Below are 16469 nucleotides of genomic sequence, written 5' to 3' on the forward strand. Positions count from 1 at the left end.
TTTTTTTTTTTAATAAAAATATTTATATATAACCTGCAAATCTGATATTTTATTACCTGAGAGTCACACGGTGTGTTTGGGTTGCTCTCACACACGAAAGAAGCTGCTTTGGAAAAGATCGTGATTTCATTTGAAGGAGCCAGCCTAACCAGGAGGAGAGTGGTGGCGTACGCGCGGCGCACCTGCGTTTAACGAGGCGCGAGAGCACGGACGAGGACCCTGAACTTGTTTGTGAGACCCCTTTGGATTTATACGTCTGAACTTTAGGTGGAAACATGAGCAAAACGAAGAATAAAAGTGATAATAAGACGGAAAAAGCTTTGGCTGCGGAGAAAGAACAGTTTGGAAAACAGCAGGTTAGTCACTTAGTTTCACTGACGCTAAACTGGTAACTTTTTATGGCATTTTTGTCTCTGTGGTTTTAAACAGTCTTATTCATTGTTCACAACATGTTTTATAAGTATTATTACTTACACACTATCATTTCAAGTACAAACAGCAGAAATTCTTTATTACTGCTAACTTCAGTGAAATGACGCTGGATCTTCTTGTTGGTGTTATTTATGTCACCTTTTAATCCTGAAGTTCAGTCCCTTGTAAGGAAGCTGGCCGGTGTTAACTGGTTAGTCACGTTCTGATTGCTCCTCTTTCTTTTTTTAGCTCCACAGCATCAGCAGAGCTGCCACCTCAGCCGAAACACCACCCAAAGACAAGCATGTGCGCAGTATCCTTTTAATATTTATCAGCAGGGTCACTGCTTTTCAGGTTGCTTATGCTAAATCAGGGCTCTTCAACTCTAGGCCTCGAGAGCCCCTGTCCTGTCCCTGAGCCAACACCTCCTCAGTATGTAGTCAAGTGCTCCAGAGTCCTGCTAATGACTTCTATATTTGACTCAGGTGTGTTGAAGCAGAGACACATCTAAAACCTGCAGGACACCGGCTCTCGAGGCCTGGAGTTGAAGAGCCCTGTGCTAAATGCTTATACTATGCTTTATTGAGAAAATGTTAACATTTGCTAGGAAAAGTTCATGTGAGGTACACCATATTGCCAAAAGTTTTCACTCACCCATCTGAATCATTGAATTCAGGTGTTCTAATCACATCCATGGCCACAGGTGTATAAACCAAGCACCTAGGCATGCAGACTGCTTCTACAAACACTTGTGAAAGAATGGGTCACTCTCAGGAGCTCAGAGAATTCCATTATTGTACAGTGATAGTCAAGTGGTGAAATTTCCTCACTAATAAATATTCCATAGTCAACTGTTAGTGGTATTATAACAACGTGGAAGTGATTGGAAACAACAGCAGCTCAGCCACAAAGTGGCAGGGCATGTAAAATGGCAGAGAAGGGTCAACAGATGCTGAGACATATAGTGCACAGAGGTCACCAGCTTTCTGCAGTCAGTCGCCACAGACCTCCAAACTTCATGTGACCTTCAGATCACAGTGCATAAAGCACTTCGTGGAATGGGTTTCCATGGCTGAGCAGCTGCATCCAAGCCTTACATCACCAAGCACAATGCAAAGTGTCAGGTGTAGTGGTGAGCACGCCGCCACTGGACTCTAGAGCAATGGAGATGTGATTTCTGGAGTGATAAATCGCACTTCTCTCTCTGGCAATCTGATGGACAAGCCTGGGTTTAGCGGTTGCCATGCATGACTGCATTGTGCCAAGTGTAAAGTTTGGTGGAGGGGGGGATTATGGTGTGGGGTTGTTTTTCAGGAGTTGAGCTTGGCCCCTTAGTTCCAGTGAAAGGAACTCTTAATGCTTCAGCACACCAAGACATTTTTTACAGTTTCATGCTCCCAACCTTGTGGGAACAGTTTGGGGTTGGCCCTTCCTGTTACTACATGGCTGCACACCAGTGCACAAAACAAGGACCATAAAGACATGGATGAAGTTTGGTGTGGAAGAACTTGACTGATCTGCACAGAGTCCTGACCTCAACCCAACAGAACACCTTTGGGATGAATTAGAGTGGAGACTGTGATCCAGGCCTTCTCATCCAATATCAGTGTCTGACCTCACAAATGTGCATCCTGAAGAATGGTCAAAAATTTCCATAAATATACTCCTAAACCTTGTGGAAAATCTTCGCTGAAGATTTGAAGGTGTTATATCTGCAAAGGGTGGGCCGACATCATATTAAACCCTGTCACTCAAGTTCATATCATGTGAAGGCAACTGAGTGAATACTTTTGCCAGTATAATGTATTTGGATAGGTTTCACCAAAGCACAGAAAAAATGTAAAAGTTCTTTGTTAATATAATCAAAAAGGGAGACCTGGATGTATCTCATTTCAGTCCATCTAGTAGGCTAGCTGTCAAACTGCATAAGAGTAACTATAAGCAGAGGAGTCACCACCCTGCTGCCCATTCAGAAGGATGCTGGTTTAAGGCTCGGCCAAATTGTCTTCACTTTTCAGACAGTTTGACAATTCACTGAGATCATCATTAAGTGTTCATGTATTCTGTGGACTGTGTCTGTCATATTTTGCATTGTTACTCTGGAGTATCCTTGACAGCTGTAAAGATATCATCATGGGAACTCATAAGGAGGGTGGAGCAACCACCTTCTGGTCCTATATCTTGAACCTGCCTCTATCCAGCAACTCCATAGTGAGCTGGAAGTTTTGCTATCTGGTGCACAAAATCCTCAGGGACGGACACAGAAATGTAAGTTCAGTTTCTTATGTCTTACCTCTCCCTCCCTCAGGTTGGTGATGTCTAATCTCCAGTGTCTCTGTCTAATCCACAGGCTGTGACAGATTCTTACAGATACTGCCGTAATGTCAAAGATATGGGCACCCTTTGGGTGAGTACCTGCCATATTGAAGCTACAGCTTATATTCAAACTGGGGAATACAAACTGTGTTTTGGTTTGAAGGTTGTTTTAAGGATTTTTTATGGTTTTACTGAGAAGCTGTATCTCACTCTATATATCGTCATCCTCTTCAAATAATTGCCTAGGTCATTTGGCTGGGTTGGTGCATTAATAAAGGCATCCAATTTAAATGTAATTAATTATGATCATCAAATACATATTTTAATTTATTTTTTTTGTTTCCAGGGAAACTTGCATGATCGATATGGGCACATTGTCGCCTTGTCTGCCAAATACCTCTGCCACAAAATGGAATTTCATAAAAAGGTAATATTATACTTTTTTCTAATTTGAAGAGGAAAAGTGGTTTTGGAAATTGCATTTCTCAGTCACATCTGTATCCTGTGAGATGTTAATAACATTTGTGCCACCATTTGTACAATAGAGGCTTTCCTTTTGGTTAATAAGCTATCTTGTTCCTCAGTCAAGCAAATGGTAGATGCCAACATTCTAGAAAAGGGGTTGATTAATCAGTTGCTTTACTTAAGTAGTTAACCATAATGTGATGACCTTTTTTTTTTTTTTCTTTCTTCACAGCACAAGGTGATCCCAGGTAACCTGGAGGCCAGTGATGAGACTTTGGAGAAGGAAGCAGGAAGTGACATGACCAAAGTGTAAGTCATCCACTCCTTCAAACCAGTGATGTGCTGCTGTTCAGCTTGAGTATTTATTAAATATTTTGTATTGCAGGTTGGATATGACACAGGAGCTGTTGGAATACCTGGATGCTGGACTCAAGATGGCTGACACAGGTTAGTCCATCAGGAGGGTGACTAAAAATTCTTATTAACCCTGTACACTAAAATACTAGTAACTGATTTAGAGTCGGTTGTAATATTTTCATCAATATCGCAATACTTTCTGATTTTACTGCAGCCTCTGGTGTTTTCTGAAGAATTTAAACTTAAACTAATAGGCTGAATCAACACTTCAGTGTTCATTCTTTAGCAAATTAAATCCCCTAATCAAATTCCCTAATTTGGCTTTAATGCCAAATAGTGTTTCGTCAGGTGGAGGCCAACCAGGCCAAGTCTACTACTCCAGCTGGGCAGTGCAGACTGATGCCACTCATACCTGTCATACAGGACTGCAGCTTTCTCTATCACTTCTCTGTGCGATTGTTGTTCAAGCTTCACAGCCGTGAGTGAAAAAAGTGTTTATTAAAATTGTTTTACTATTATTTTATAACTATTTTAGAACAAGTTTTAAATCCGTCGTATCCTTTGCTTCACAGGCATGTCTCCGGATGTCCTTCTTGGACACAGAGAACGGTTTCGTGATCTGTTTATGAGGTAAAGTAATTATTAGACAAACTCACTCCTCTGTTATGTAACATACAAATACGGTTGTTCAAGTTGTAGCTAAAACATAATTTCTATTACAATGAAAAATAGATGAATGAACATGAAAATGAAAATCTGAAAAAGAGTATGAACAGTAACCCTAAAGTAAACTCTGAGGTCTGACACTGACTGCTGTTTTCTTCTGTAGCCTCACACAGTTTTTTGACAAAGCCAGAGAAATGGAGTTCTTTAAAACGTTCATCCAGATCCCAGATCTCCCAGATGTAAGTGCCAAGAAAAGTTTCCACAGAACCTTTTTGTTTGTTTTTTTTTCTTCATGTTCATGCATTTCAGTTTGTGTGTTTATCGTATCACAACCCCTCAGGCTCCTCCAAACTTCCTCCGAGCCGCTGCCTTGGCTGAGTACAAGAAGCCAGTGGTGGTGATGCCAAACGAGGAGAATCATGAGGAAGAGGATGTGGAGCCACAACCAGAGTTTAGAGAGACACACCAAATACCACAGGTATGCTTACATGCCTGTCAGAGGACACAGTACTTTGAGGTTTCCCACAACTTTGGGTGCTATCAGTGCTGATATGTAACTTTTTTTAATCACACCAGTACTATCTGCTCAGCCAAATGGGAGCACCTGATTCTTCAGTGGAGCAAAGAGGAATGGAGAATGAAAGTCTGAAGAGAGAGCTAGAGGTGCTGAAACCAGAAATACAGCTCATCAAGAATGAGGTAAATGGGATGGGGTTGGAGTGTTGCAGTGGCTGGTCACATAAAAATCTAAATAATAGCTAAGATTTGGTCACTTTTAACTGTAGCTTCCTCTGCTTTGTGATTGGTGACATCAGTAATTCTGTGCATTCATTAGTACTTGTATGTTGAAAGTCATATTGAAATGTTCCCAAGTTTAGGTTCAAGGTAATTCAGAAAGTGTCTCCGTTACAGAGTTTGTGACAGTCTTCCTTCCTCAGGCTCAGAGGTGCGTAACAGAGTTAAAGGCTCAAGTGAACCGCCTGGAGGCCGAGGTTGACGAGCAGCGCACCCACAAACAGATAGCGCTGGTTGAAAATGAACAGCTACGAATGGAAGTGGAAGCTTTACGAAGTGTGAATGTCGCCAGCATCGGAGCTCAGATTGGATTCAAGGAGGCAGATAGTGAGTGTACAGATGTGAGTGTGCAGCTGTGCAAGCCATAAAAAAGAGCTACAGGTCAGTGAAAGGGTGTGTCGTCTTCATTCCTAAACAGGTAGAGCTCAGGCGGCAGAGCTGCGTTTCACTCAACTTAAAGAGAGACATGCAGAGCTGGTTACCAGCCACGCTGACCTAATGAGGAAGGTAAATTGCAGCTTTTTTTGGATTATTTTCACACATCTCTCTCAGCCTTCTTGCCAAAAGTTATATTAGAAGTTGGACGCCACTTTAACATCTCAATATAATGAGCTTTAAATATGCTGATAGGTAAATTCTGTTAAGTTCTTCTTACAGACCCCTGCTAGCTGTTGTCCTGTTTTTTGTTTTGATCTCTCCATCCCATCTTAATTCCAAGCTGAGGTGCTTGTAACTTTTTAGTTACTGTGAAATATATTTTAATCATGCAGAATACAGAAACGGTGAAAATGCTGTCAAGTACAAAACAAGAGCACGATGAAGTGCACAGAGCCAAAAGTCAGCTAGAAAGTGAGGTTGAAAATCTACGACGGGAGAAAACCAATGCGGTGAGACCTGCATCACACATGGTTTTGTGTTGATGAACAAAAATCTGTTGTCATTATTGATGAGGAGTTTCGTGTCCCGATCAGATGAATCAGCAGCAGGAAGAGGTTGACCGCCTGAACAAAGAGCTGCTGGAGCAAAGAGCAGAGCTTGCTGCCTTGCGCAGTAGCCTGGAGAGTAAAGAGAAGGTAAGACTAAATGTCCACGTATTTCACGGCAGAACACGTTTGTTTTACTTTTGGCAAAACCCTTTTTCTTTCAGCTGCTCCCTTGAGGGGTGGCCACAGCAGATTATCTGCCTCCATCTCACCCTGTCCCTTCTCTGACACATCAGCCCTCTGCATGTCCTCCTTCACTACATCCATGAGAAGCTCTTCTCAGTGGTCCCCCCTCCTTTCCTCCTGCCTGGCAGCTCCATATTCAGTTACAGACCTTTATCCTGTTCATTCTTTTCTTCCTTTTTCTTTTTCCCCACTGCAGTGGGATAAATCCTTTTTTGGGCGAAACTTGTTGTGATTTACTTGCAATCAATAATTATGTGTATGAAACTGACCTCAGTTCTGACACAGGCAGTGGAAATGATTAAACCAGTACTGTTGTCAGATTGTCAATATTTATAAAATATTGTGCTTTGTCTTGTATGATTACCATTGAAACATTAAAGGCACAACAAACATGCGTTTATCAGCCTCTTATGTGACTTAAGTGCTCGTGGGGGCCCCCTGCAGGCATGGGTGCCTTAAGCAGCTGCTTAATCTGCGTAGGGCCCTGCTCAGAGCTGATCCTGATGTAATCTCACCCCCACCTTGAAACCATTTGTAACTCCTACTGCACACCTCACCTCTGTCTTGCTGTCCTCATGCATGTCCTGCACCACCCTCACGTACTGCTCTGTCGCTCCTGACTCCGTCATGCAGTACCACAGTTCCTCTCTTGGCACCTTGTCCTGTACTTCTCTAGAGAAGGCTTTGAGCAGAAACCTCCAGGCTAAAATCTAAGTTCTTTAGATTTTTGGTTACCCTAACCCCAGCACATCCCCTCCATTTGATCCTTCAAACAGAAAACAGAGGCAGGGTCACAGAGGAGGATCAAGAGAATGTGATAAACGATTAGAATTGTTTTTCTACACTAATATATATTATTACATAATTATAGCTTAGTGATTCACTGTTATGCTATAACCTAAAGCAAATGTAAAATTAATGAACATAAACTAAATTTTAAATGTTTTTTTAAGGGCTTATTAGTAACATTTAAAAAAGAAACAGAAGATAATGGTCAGTCAGTTGATATCTTTTGTTTTTGTTGGTACCAGTCCAGCTTAAAACATGCTACAAACACCTTGATGCCGGATAACAAAGGCCCAACAACACACTGGGTCTTGTTTGTCATAACTTTGGCCTGTCATGGTGTATTTGTGCTTCTTAGGAGGGATCTCAGGTGAGCAGCAGCCTGGCAGCTTTACAGGCGGAGCGTGAAGTGCTGCTACGCTCTGCGAGAGAAAAGGATGCAGAGCTGTCCTCTCTGAGACAACAGGCACAACTACAGCAAAGCTCCCTGGACTTGGAGAGAGACAGGAACAACCGAGAGCTGGAGGATCTGAGAGCTCAGCTACAGCAGCAGGTGTGGAACACATTAGTGTAAGGTCCAGAGTGCAAATACAATATAGTGACGGTTTGGGGTGCCCCCAGAAAATAATTTTGGAAATGTTGTCTTTCGCAGGGGCTTAAGATATTTATAGAATAATCTATTAGCCCTGCGATAGACTGGCAACCTGTCCAGGTTGTACCCTGCCTCTTGCCCTATGACAGCTGGGATAGCTACCCAACCACAATGCTGAATTGGATGAGAGGATGGATGAGGTTGTCCTTCAGCAGTGCAAAAAAAATCCACATTTTTGTTTTTTGGCATCTGTAACGCTTTGAGAAATTTAACACATACTCTAAGCAAACTGCAGCTGAGCTTTAGCCTAAGACAGTTTCTAATATCACTCCAGTTGTCCAAGTCTTTCTGTTAGGCTACATTTTAAAATCCTACTTAAAGCTTTAAATATCCAGGTATCAGACCACATTAGTAAACTGTGCAAATGATCTTTGTTCTGGTTGAGTACCATGAACTTGGCAGTCCTTTAACACTGTGCTAACTTTTTAAAGGCAACGATCAAAATGGATGCAGTAGACTCAGATTTTTATGCCATATATTGGCTCCCTCTGGCTGGGTTTGCCATGCTAGAGAGTCTTTGTACAAATCCTCATTGTGATGGAGCATTTGATGTATTGATGTATTGGTTGATTAGCTTTGGACCACTCAGGCCAAGATTTTTACTTTTACTCATTTTGCCTCATTGATGATTTTTTTTCTCAGTGCTGCACTGGAAGTATTGATCATTGCCCAAAAAGTACCCTTAAACTTTGCCGTATGATATAATTGTCTGCTTTTGTGTGTCTTGTATGTTTTCCATAGCTTGCCATCAATGCAGAGCAGAGGTTGGAGATTGACAGGCTCAAGCGAGAGTTAGAATCCACACGAGCAGACCTGACACGGGCAAACAACATCCTGCAAAGCAAAGAAATGGTCAGACCCTTTGGATCAGAACTCGTGGCGCCTTCTCTTCCAGCATCCACAAATCTCTTTAAGATTTTAAGATAAAACTTATTTGTGGTAAAACACTATGATGTGTCCCTCAGAGTGGCACCCAGCTGAACAACACACTGGCAGGGCTGCAGGTGGAAAAGGATGGGTTGCTCCGTTTGATGCGGGAGCAGGAAGCTGAGCTAAACACCCTCAGACAACAAGCTCAGTTTCAACAGACCTCCCTAGAACAAGAGAGGCAGAGGAGCAGCATGGAGCTGGGAGGCTTACATGCTCAGTTACAGCAACAGGTGCTGCTCTGTTTGGCACTGCATTTTCAGACTCTATAATGACTATTTACTAATGTGTGCGTGTCTGTGTGACAAATCAGGCCTGTCGTGAAAGTCAGCTGGCCCAGAAGCTGCAAGAGGAGCAGTTCTGTCTGCTACAGTGTGCAGTTGTGGAGGCTGAGGGCATCATACTGGATGCTGTTGCCAAAGTGGATGACCCCATACACGTGCGCTGCATCAGCTCTCCTGGTAAAAAAGCTATTATTTTCTCTTCAAAAAGAAAATCTCTCTAAACACGTTTTTTATGTAGCCTGGTGGGAGACAGGGGGACACTTGGGGATCATCCGTCCGTCACACTTTCAGCATCTCTGTTACTGTGCAACAAATTGACTTCAGACTTTGAGGATAGATGCATATTGAAGAGTACACCTGCAGAGCACAGGAACCACAACCCCACCTCCTCTCACACTGGTTTAATCACATTTCCTATATCGGATATCCTTAAGTTTATTTCCTTTAATACTGATAATGTATAAAATATAGATGTCAACAGTACTGCATAGAACTCCGTTTGTTCTGCTTTTTTTAAAATGTCTTTCTTTCTTTACTGTAAAAATCTATTTTGGCACTTTAGAAACTCTTATCAAAGTTTTCCACAAAGTTTTCTTCAAATTCTGCTCTCCCTTTGATTATGTCAGTTTCTCCAGTGTAATGCAAGTGGCCATCTCTTTCAGAATTAAAGGCATATCCTTCATTCTCCATGATAAAACTATCATCCTCCTGGCCAGCACAAGTCCAAGTTAGTTAGTTCACTGCTTTAAATTGACAGTAATGTTGTTTGGGTATATATCTAGAATACCAGAAATATCAGATATAGTCTGAACAATGTTCTTCCAGTATTTCTTCAGTTTTGAGCAATCCCAGGGGATGTCAGGGGACCAACGATTCAGCTTTTTGGGACCCCAAGTTCTCATTAATCACTTTTGTTGCAATAGATTCATTCTCATATTCACAGATTGCTTTTGAGACTTGAAACAGGTTGTTCCTCATTCAGCCCGTATCTTTTCTTGAATGTCCAGTCTCCATGGTGGTCTCTTTTTCATAAGACATCCAGGCTGTGAAGAACATAGAAATATGACCCGTCTTATTTTAGATTTTCAACTGGGAGATTTTCAAGATATAGTGGTGGTTCATGTTAAAGGTTTATATTTAGATGAAATAAAGTGTCTCAACTGTAAATATTTAAATCCATCCGTCGGATGGATGGAAACTTACTGCAAGTACTCACTGGGCAAAGCTATACAAAATGCTGCAGATGAATTTCTGATATTTAACTTTTTTTGTTTACAGATTTTTTTTAAAAATTTCAAGACATGCTGTATGTTGATGTTTAACATCAGTAGCTACTCCTTCCTTATTTATTGGCGAATTCTTCTGAAACTTAATAAAAGTATTCATTGGGCAAACGTTTACAGAATGTTGCAGACAGATTTTAAATTTACTTTATTTTTTACATTATTACATTCTTATCTTTACAAAAGAAAGTATCACCTCAATAAAGGTTGACCTACAGCCAAATTGGTTTACGTTCCAATATAGCTCATATTGTACAAGTATAACATTTGCCAGTGGAGCTCTATAAGCCACCAGGTCTCTTGTTTGACCAGTTCTCTTTCTGTTTGACAGATTACTTGGTGAACCGAGCTGAAATCACGCTGAATTCTATTGACAAAATGCAGCAGAGTCACTTGGCCTATCTGGGAAACAGTAACGGTACGTTGGGCGTTGTGGGTTTGTTCAGGATTTAGTTACAGCTGTGCACCTCAGCTGATTCTCCCCTGTTCTTCCTAGATGCCAGCGGTTTGCTACGAGCAGTCACACAGTTTTCCCACCTTGCAGCTGACACGATTGTCAATGGAGCGGCGACATCACACTCAGCCCCTACTGACCAGGCCGACTGTAAGAAGCACACATGGTGTCATAACACATGCTAAATGTTTTATGCACAAAAAGTTAAGTGCTGACTATTGTTCTCATGCAGACTTGACTGACAGCTGTCGGGACTGTGCCAATCACTGCCTTCAGTTCTTGAAGGATCTGAAGCTTCAGGCCAGTTTACAGCGAGCAGACCCGTCTGCAGTACGCTACACTGTTCAACGCATCCTCGCTCTAGGACAGGTGGGAATGAATTTATAATTAACCAATTAACAAGAAAGCAGTCTAGAGCCAAGCTTGTGGCTCTGTGTGGCACAACAAACTCGGAAGTGGTAGACAGTGACATTATCCAGTGGTTTGATTGCACTTAGTGCAAAGCATAACCACGTGTTCCATGTTAGAGTTGATGAGTTTTTTGTGAGACTGTAAAATTTGCAGATTGAGTAGAATTTTATTTTTCAAACTTGTGTCGGCATTGTTTATGACAAACTACCAGTACTGTGATGATTCTGTCGTGGAGATCATGGCAAGAGAAGTGGCAACTTTTTGCAGGTTTCCAAAGACACTGAACTTGACCTCTCCGTACTCACTACTGCTGTCATGTGGGCTATAATTGTGCGATTGTTGTGTAGGATCTGCGTCCAAAAGGGCATGATGTGATGAAAGAAGAGCTAGGAAACATGGTGGACAAAGAGATGCTCGCCACATCTACTGCCATTGAAGAGGCTGTGCTGCGAATGGATGTAAGTACAAGCATCAGATGCTGCCCCATAATTAGGGTATTTTATTTGTTTTTGATGTATGAGAAATCACCATGGGTGTAGCTTAAAGCATTCTCCAGCACTAAAATGGCACTGTGGTCTGGCTAAGCTAATATTCTCTAAATTATCGTAAATCACTTATTGCATATGCACATTATGCACATCTGTATTATTTGTTTCACAGGAGATACTCAGTCAGGCAAAGAAGGACACTACTGGTGTGAAGCTGGAGGTTAATCAGAAGTAAGAACAACTCTGTAAATCATCATAAAATTATTTTTCTGTGGGGGTTATTTTCCTCCCATCTTACCTGCAATCTGTGTTTCATCACAGTATCCTGGGATCCTGCTCAGACCTGATGAAGGTAAGGAAGCGGTCTGTCCTCAGTTCATTTTGTGAACTTCAGTTAACTCTTGTTCACTGAGTATTTACTGTGTTCCCCTCTCTTCTGTCCAGGCTGTTCATATGCTGGTGACTGCTGCTACTGACCTACAGAAAGACATTGTGGAAGGAGGAAGGGTGAGTTATAGTGTCACACAGTCACCTAAAGATCAAATTACAAGAGAAGCTCAGATATTCAGTCTTTTATCAAGCATGACACTCAAAGAATGGAAAAAAATGTGGGAAAAGTCAAAATTATTAGGGAACCTCTTCCTGTTCACATTAACATGTAGAAGTAGCCTTTTTGAGCTAAAAGCTTAGGTGAGTTTTCAAAGGTTTCTAAGAGTCCAATGATGGGGTATTGTGAAGCTCTGAAGGGAGAGAGTTCCAGAGCGTGGGGGCTGAAGGCTCTGTCCCCAAAGGTGTGGAGGTTGGTGCCAGGGACAGAGAGCAGACCCCTGGCTGAGGACCAACATGTCAGAGACTGTATGGGTGAAGGAGGTCGGACAAGTACTGAGAGGTCAGGGCTTGTAGGTAATGCGTGACTTTACTGAGAGCCAGTGGAGATTAATAAGGGTGGGGGTGATATGTTGCCAAAGCTTAGTGTGTGTTAGAAGCCTGGCAGCCGAGTTCTGGACATACTGGAACCTGTCCAGGGCTTTGCTGAAGATACAGAGCAAGACCCCATTACAGTAGTCTAGCCAGGTGATGACAAAGGCATGGATGAGGGTCTCTGCTACAGTCAGTGATTAAAGGCCGAACTCTAGAGATGTTCATTAGGTGGAAAAAGGCAGTTTTGGTGATTTGAGTCTGGAATCAAAGTGTGGAGTCTAGGACAGCACCCAGGTTGCTCCTATAGATTTATGGTGTCATGTATGAGCATTTCACAATTGATATCAAGGTATTTATATTAATGACAAAATAAATCACTACTTGCTCACGTGGATAAGCGGTTAAATTGGGGCTGTTGAACTTCATAAGAGAAGCTGATGAAGTATTTAGTGTTACGAATGCGAAAACTTTAACTTTTTAAAAGATGTGCAAATCATTGTACTATGGTCTGATTTACATTTTACACAGCAACAGTAAACGTAAAATAATTTATAACTGCTTTGTTCTTTTATTTATTATTGTTTGGCAAATTAAACTCAAAATCCAGTTGCATGGAGATGGCAAAGGCTACAACCATAACTGTGCAAAACCATGCAAAATAATAATTATGCAATAATGATTTATGTTCTATTGAAATATGTTCTTTATTTTTAGACACAATGGTTATCCTCAGTAGTGACACCCCTTGAACAAATCCAAAAGTCTTTCCTTTTAAATTTGAATAAATTCAATGTTGAACATTTTTGCTCAATTTGACAGAGTGAAAAACAGAATCTGTGTTTCATGCACTGATCCATGTGTACTTGTTCCCCTGGCAGGGCGCAGCATCTGTTACTGAATTTTACGCCAAAAACTCTCGCTGGACCGAAGGACTCATCTCTGCGTCCAAAGCTGTGGGCTGGGGGGCCACACAGCTGCTGTGGGTTTAAAAAAAATTCAGCAAAATGCACTTAATGTTCATTATTATTTAGAAGATTCTTGGTGAGAATATCAAACTGTGTAATGACAGTGTATTTGCATGTTTAGGGACTCAGCTGACCGGGTTGTGGGTGAAAAGGGTGCATATGAGGAGCTCATCGCCTGTTCACATGAGATCGCTGCAAGCACCGCTCAGCTAGTTGCTGCTTCCAAGGTACAAACTGATGTCAGACATTCTCCTGCTGGGTTAAGTATCAGCACACAAAGTAACAGTGTGCTCAACTACAAATCTCTGAAGATGTTCAGGCTATTGAGTCTTAAAGAAATGTGGAGCAGAAAGTAAGTACCAGTATTCTATCCTTTGCCTTTATGTGACTGAAAGTGGTGTTACGTTCTAAATATGGATTTTACATAAAACCAAATGCTGTTTATGCTACATTTTATATTTCCCTTTTAAACCTCTGAGTTTGGCCCCATCAGTGACTGAGCCTCAAAGAGGTAGAAATATCTACCATTTCACTAAAAATCAGAAGAAAAAAAAACATGCATTCAGCTTTTGAACCCCTAATCTTCACTGCCTAACTCTTTGTGAGTAATTAAACTTTCATTTCAGGTGAAAGCAGACCGCAGCAACAAGAAGCTGCACACACTGCAGCAGGCCTCAAGGCATGTAAATGACATGGCTGCTGTGGTCGTCACCTCCACCAAACACGGGCAGCAGCAGATCTCTGACGACGGTGAGAGGAGCTCATAATGCAAGCAGATATTTGACGCTTCACATTTTTAGTAACACTGGATGATGATAACATAGTTTTGTCTAAAAAATGGTAAAATGCAAGTAAGCAAAGAAGAAATTTATACAGGATTTGTTTTTTTGTTTTTTTAAGCTGTGTTTCTGTTCATCTGGTCCATTTTTTTTCCCTCTAGTCTCAATTGAGTCAAAAAGAAACATTTGGCACTTTGAGCTGCTTAATACTCAACTTTGTTAAAAAACTAGCCAACTAACCTGTCTGTTTGGTGCTGAGCAGCTAGCAAACCGTTTTAAAGGTTGTGTTTTGGTTCGTTCATCAGCAGCAGTTAAGTAATTGGCCACAAAGTCAAAATGTTTAAAAGCTGAATGTAACCATGGAATTAGATGGTAATGCTATAATTGACCCTTTCATATTGAACATGGTCATTTGTTAAAATATAAAAATACTGATTAGTGCAGCTTTGACACTCTAAGTGATATTATTTATAGGTTTGATGGACTTCTCTGGAATGTCTCTGATCAAGCTGAAAAAAGAAGAAATGGAGACTCAGGTGAGACCAACATGTCTCAGAATGGATTGTTTGTCTTTTTATGCAAGTTGTCACATATCAGCAAGTCTGAATTATGTATACTCCAGTGGGTATATGACAACATGTTGAGCCACCTGTAACAAAACTGAAAATCAAAATGGTCAACAATTGCCAAAAGCAATGATAAATGGTTAGTCTGCCATGCAAAATAACACTAATAATAATATTAGTTAATAATATTAACTCTAATGTATATGTTTAGTCTATTTATTAAACATTATTTATTGGTTTATTGTTTCACAACATTTTATCTGGCACTGCACTAATACTAAGTGGCTGTGATACAATTTTTTTTATGTGACAAATAAAAATGACAAAAGGAATCTGAAAAATAAACCGATTTTAAGCTGGAGGTTTATCAGACATCTGAAAGGCATTGCCAGATGTTCTATTCTGAATCTTTCAGGTGAAGGTGCTGCAGCTGGAGAGCCAGCTGGAACAGGAGCGAGTGCGTCTGGGGGAACTGAGGAAGAGGCATTATGAGTTTGGAATATCTGGGACCGCCACAGATGGAGGGGATGAAACTGATAGCTTCCCACCACCACCGCCACCTACTCTGCTAGACTCCACCTCAATAACTCAGTCCTTTACACAAACAAAGCCTTATTTAAATACCCAGAGTTTTACACAGTCAAATCTGTTTCCACCGACTCAAACACAGTCTTTCTCACTGCCTCAGTCTTACACACCAGCACATGTGTACACACCTTCCCAAACCTACACACCTTCCCAAACCTACACACCTTCCAAGCCCTACATCCCGACTCAGCCTTTCACACCATCTCAGCCCTACACCCCAAACCAGAGTTACTTAAATCCTCAGTCTTATTCAGTGTCACAACCCTCATCAGTGACGTCCAGTCCTGCTCAGCCTAAACCCGCCTCTCAGCCCCAGGCATTCTCGCAGAACAACAAAGAGCAACACCCCAGACTAAGCTTAAGAAAAACAAATATCTTTTCCAAATCTGGGAACTTGCTGAAGAATGCGGTGAGTGCTTCTCCTGCAAAAGTCTTTAATTCATCTCATGCCGAGGATCATTGGGGTAGATGGTGTTTACATGAGTCTGTTTTCCTTTCGTTGGCAGTTCAAACGAGGTGAAACTGGAACAGGAGAGTCATGAAGCTGACTGAAGAAGAGGATTCTGACTTAAAGATTTGACCTGATCACTCACTGGAGGGGAAAAAAAATGTATTGCTTGATGAGGCTCCTTAAGAGGAATTTCAAAGCAACATATGTGCTTTAAATTTGCAAATTAAATGGCAGTAATAATTTTAAAATCACACTAATGGCTATATTATCTAAGTGATTTATTAAAGATGATAAAATTATGTGAAATGTAGTTGTATTCAGTTTTCTTTAGGTTCTGGCTACTTTATGAAATGGTTGTCCCACTATTTGCATTATTGTAACCACAACAGCACTAGATGAGTGTCAGACTACACCAGTCTTCAGGCATGTTTGGTGGCAGAACAGTTCCCACTGTGGAGGCTCCATTATCTGTGAAAAGAGTCCACTTTTCACCTTAGAGAGGTCACAGCAAATTAATGCAAGTTGTTCTGAGATATGATTACAAATTTCAATCATAAAGTGAAATGAAGGATTATCTTTTAGAAGTGATGTTCCACTCATCCATTAGGGTTCCAGGCATCAGTAGATTAAATGTCAGGGCACACTGAAGCTATTCTGGCAGCAAGTAGTGACCCAACGCCTTAGCAAGACATTTGCCTCATTAAGCCACACTTCTCCAGCTATAGACTCATTAAA

At 41.2% G+C, this 16469-nt stretch overlaps 1 protein-coding gene across 1 annotated transcript; it reads left to right on the forward strand.

Annotated features, from left to right (window-relative positions):
* The first annotated feature begins 141 nt into the window (after positions 1-141).
* Positions 142-15831, forward strand: hip1r (huntingtin interacting protein 1 related). Its single transcript, XM_030742673.1, has 33 exons — positions 142-356; positions 661-724; positions 2537-2679; positions 2762-2818; positions 3074-3154; positions 3425-3501; positions 3578-3639; positions 3887-4027; positions 4122-4179; positions 4379-4454; positions 4556-4693; positions 4792-4914; positions 5154-5337; positions 5429-5517; positions 5781-5897; positions 5982-6083; positions 7324-7518; positions 8359-8469; positions 8583-8777; positions 8858-9005; positions 10443-10529; positions 10608-10715; positions 10798-10934; positions 11324-11434; positions 11637-11695; positions 11786-11816; positions 11909-11971; positions 13264-13364; positions 13472-13577; positions 13977-14100; positions 14604-14665; positions 15111-15692; positions 15790-15831. Exons 1-33 carry the CDS (start codon positions 276-278, stop codon positions 15823-15825), a joined length of 3849 nt encoding a protein of 1282 aa, XP_030598533.1. The 5' UTR covers positions 142-275; the 3' UTR covers positions 15826-15831.
* Positions 15832-16469: the final 638 nt, after the last annotated feature.

The sequence above is a fragment of the Archocentrus centrarchus genome, chromosome 12 (assembly GCF_007364275.1).
Source record: "Archocentrus centrarchus isolate MPI-CPG fArcCen1 chromosome 12, fArcCen1, whole genome shotgun sequence".
Classification (NCBI taxonomy): domain Eukaryota; kingdom Metazoa; phylum Chordata; class Actinopteri; order Cichliformes; family Cichlidae; genus Archocentrus; species Archocentrus centrarchus.